The sequence below is a fragment of the Monopterus albus genome, unplaced genomic scaffold (assembly GCF_001952655.1).
Source record: "Monopterus albus unplaced genomic scaffold, M_albus_1.0 scaffold16.1, whole genome shotgun sequence".
Taxonomy (NCBI): domain Eukaryota; kingdom Metazoa; phylum Chordata; class Actinopteri; order Synbranchiformes; family Synbranchidae; genus Monopterus; species Monopterus albus.
The window spans coordinates 1,361,599-1,364,672 of NW_018127896.1; the positions used below are offsets into that span (position 1 = coordinate 1,361,599).

Sequence of the window (3,074 nt, forward strand, 5' to 3'; positions counted from 1 at the left end):
TGGCTATGGAGAACAGAGCGAGCTGAGGGTGAACCAACGTCCCATCCTCTGACACCCGGTTCTGACCGTTGAGGAACTTCAGGCGGCCATGGAAGTTTAGGGCCTGAAGACAGACAAACGTTTACACACTAACAGAGACAAGAAGACTCAAATGAACAGTGCCTCTGTTCATTTGGGTTTATTTATGTTTATTCCTACTGAAATGTGGCGATATATCTGTCGATACAAGAAGCCTGCAGTACACAGAGGCAGTGCTGTTGGTAAACTGCCCATTAAAAGTCTGTATTTATTAGGTATTGGGGAATTATCCGATTTGACTCTACAACAACATCCAGGCTTATTTGGATAAAATTACACCCTTGTGTAAACTAATGATCAGTTTAAATTTGATGTGAACACAAATGCTACTGTGAATCAGGGAACTCAGTTGAGAGTCTTTTGTGTTTTTCTTTTATTTGTTGCATTCAATAAAAGACAGAACTAGCTTAAACAACATTGTCAGAATCTGTTCAAAAATTACAGGAGTGAGACAAAGAGATTTACTTTCTTTGTGTAACCAACAAATCAAAGCACATGAATTTTCCCTGTGAGCATCATCATGTTTGACCTGTTTTAAAACAAAGCTCCAAATCATTTACTCCCTCTGCAGTTCGGCTGCTACAGTAAACACTTTGTAGGTCTTGGGTAGTGCTGGTCGATGTTTTAATTCTTTATGTCATGTAGTATTTTGTCTGCTGTAGTGCAAGGTGTGAGCCGCAAACAAACTGCCCCTAGCGGGATTCCTAGATTAAATAAAGCTGTTTGTGTTGTACCATTGTAAATATCTGAACCACCCAGAGGCTGATGCTGTTGCCTCTTGGAGCTACAGTATGTCTGCTCAGCTCACAGTCAGGGGCCAGTTTGTTACCACCCAGTAATGAATCTTATAAAATACAGACTCTCTGTGGTGGTGTGTGGTACCAGGAAGCCGGAGGAGTTGTCGAGCAGGCAGCGGAAACGACAGCTGAAGTTTCTCTCCAGGAAGGACGAGTTCTCTGGAGGGATGTTCTGCGGGTCGTAGGTCCCCACACTGCTGCTGATACCTGCAGAACCCATTGTTACTGACCCTACTGATGCAGTCTTTTCTCTTGTTGTCAGCTAAAAGGCTTACAAGTTCAAATTCTATCTGCACTTACTGGAACTCTCTGCAGAGCCATCGTGCTGACTGGAATTTGGGTTGAGGGCGAAGTGAAGCTGTTGTCTGAAAACAGCTCGGTCGTCTGTGTGGATCAACTCAAACACACTCTGATGGATGACGTCCGACTGAAAACAGAGAAACTAATTATTGTCTTCATCGTTTCTCTGTTATACACCAATATTACTAGAATTTACAGTACAGAGAGAGAAAAAAGGTACATTTAGGCTGAATAAGATGAGATGCCTTGTTTCAGACTCTGTAGTAAAACTGTCCTTCAGGGAGTTTCAGTGCAATAAACATCCTTCTCAATTCCTTATGCAAACTGGAAAACAGCACCCTTACTGTGTTTCCTGCTACATTAATTATTCTGACTTTATTTGGCACCATTTTGCAAAGTCCTACCTGTTTATGCATCTCAAGTGGATCTACTGAAGCATGGTTTTCATTGTTGTGACCATGTTTTCATGCTCGAAACAGAGATTAAACAAAGGTAAAGTGGAAAAATCTTTTTACTCCTTCCATGAATACTTTTTTACTGATTTACTGAACTAAATCAGTACATCTAGCTAAACATGATAAAATAATCCAAAATCATTATAATATTCCTAGATGAATATCACTTTTGGCTTTTTCCCATTGGGGGTCGTCACACTGGCGATTTGCATGTTAACATCTGGCACATGTTTTATGCCAGATGCCTTTCCTGATGCAAACCTAACTCAAACCCGGGCCGCAGCGGGGAGAGTGCTGCACCTGAACCACTAGTCTATCAGGGAACATTATAATATTCCTAGATATCCAGGTCTATTTTTCTGCAGTGGCCAGAATTTTGTGGCCATTGTGTGATCTGAGTGTTTTAGTGAGGCCTAAACTTGAACGACAACACTACAAACAAATGAGGCAGCAACACTGAAATCTGTATTTGTGAGCACAGGAGGTTTTTTTATCCAATGTGAAATTTAGCTATTTGCCAACACAGAAAGAAATTGTCCAATGAGTTTCATGTTTCAGGTCCTTCACACTTAAAATAAACTAGAAAACACATATCAGCATCATCGACTCTGTGTCATCTCAATCTTCCCACAGCTTTCTGTGTTTAATCTCAGCGCCTGTTTTATCTGCTCTGCATTTAGTAAGGTTTATAATGGTAATAAACAGTCAAAATGTCTGGTGGTTTTTGGGCTTTACCGGCCAAGTTTTCTTCCCTGATTAGCATCCTGATTTCTGTTATAAAAAAACTGTGGTGTGTATTATAGTGTGTGTTTTTACGTGCACGAGCGTTTTTTTTTCCAAATGTACTCTGCTCAGGCAACACTTTTTTTACACCCAACTGCAGACATTTTTAACTCAGGTTCAAATGGATGTGTTTACAAGGCAAGAGTTCACAACCAACACAGCAGTTCAGTTCTCAAGCACACACACAAACACACACACATGACTACCATGTGGTTCTCTGTCTGACTCGTCTATGCTGACAAGCTGAATTACTCTGAGACCTATGCACTGAAAATGATGTAAATTTGAAGGTGCACTGGCACCACACTGACTGACAAACCCAGTGACAGTAGGACAGGACATGGTGTCTCTCAGCTACACCAACCCTCCACGATGCTCTGCTGCCTATAGCCCTTCTCCATCCTATGTTGTCAAAATACGGTCTGTAAATTAGCCCCGCCTGCCAACTATCCAAGGTTAGAAGAAGTGTTTTGTGAGGAGCTCTCAGCAGTTGAAAATCTGAAACAGTGACTGCCAGAGCGAAGAGGAGGCGTCTTTTGCACAGAGAGAGTCAGCAAACTCTGGAGTTACAGAGACACGTCTTCTTTCTTTGGTTTGGAAGCAGGTTTGTAGACATTTAATTGGAGATAATATTATCCTCAGAAAGTCTACAGACCATTCC

The 3,074-nt window shown here is 41.5% G+C and overlaps 1 protein-coding gene across 1 annotated transcript in view; it reads right to left on the reverse strand.

Annotated features, from left to right (window-relative positions):
• LOC109955732 (aryl hydrocarbon receptor-like) overlaps positions 1-3,074 on the reverse strand; it is a gene marked incomplete at its 3' end in the record, with an annotated part of 48,974 nt that overhangs the window by 2,551 nt on the left and 43,349 nt on the right. The window contains exons 5-7 of the mRNA XM_020592147.1: positions 1,176-1,302; positions 961-1,082; positions 5-103 (exon numbers count right to left, since the gene is read on the reverse strand). Of these exons, the coding sequence (XP_020447803.1) occupies positions 5-103; positions 961-1,082; positions 1,176-1,302 (348 nt within the window). The remainder of the gene's footprint in view (positions 1-4; positions 104-960; positions 1,083-1,175; positions 1,303-3,074) is intronic.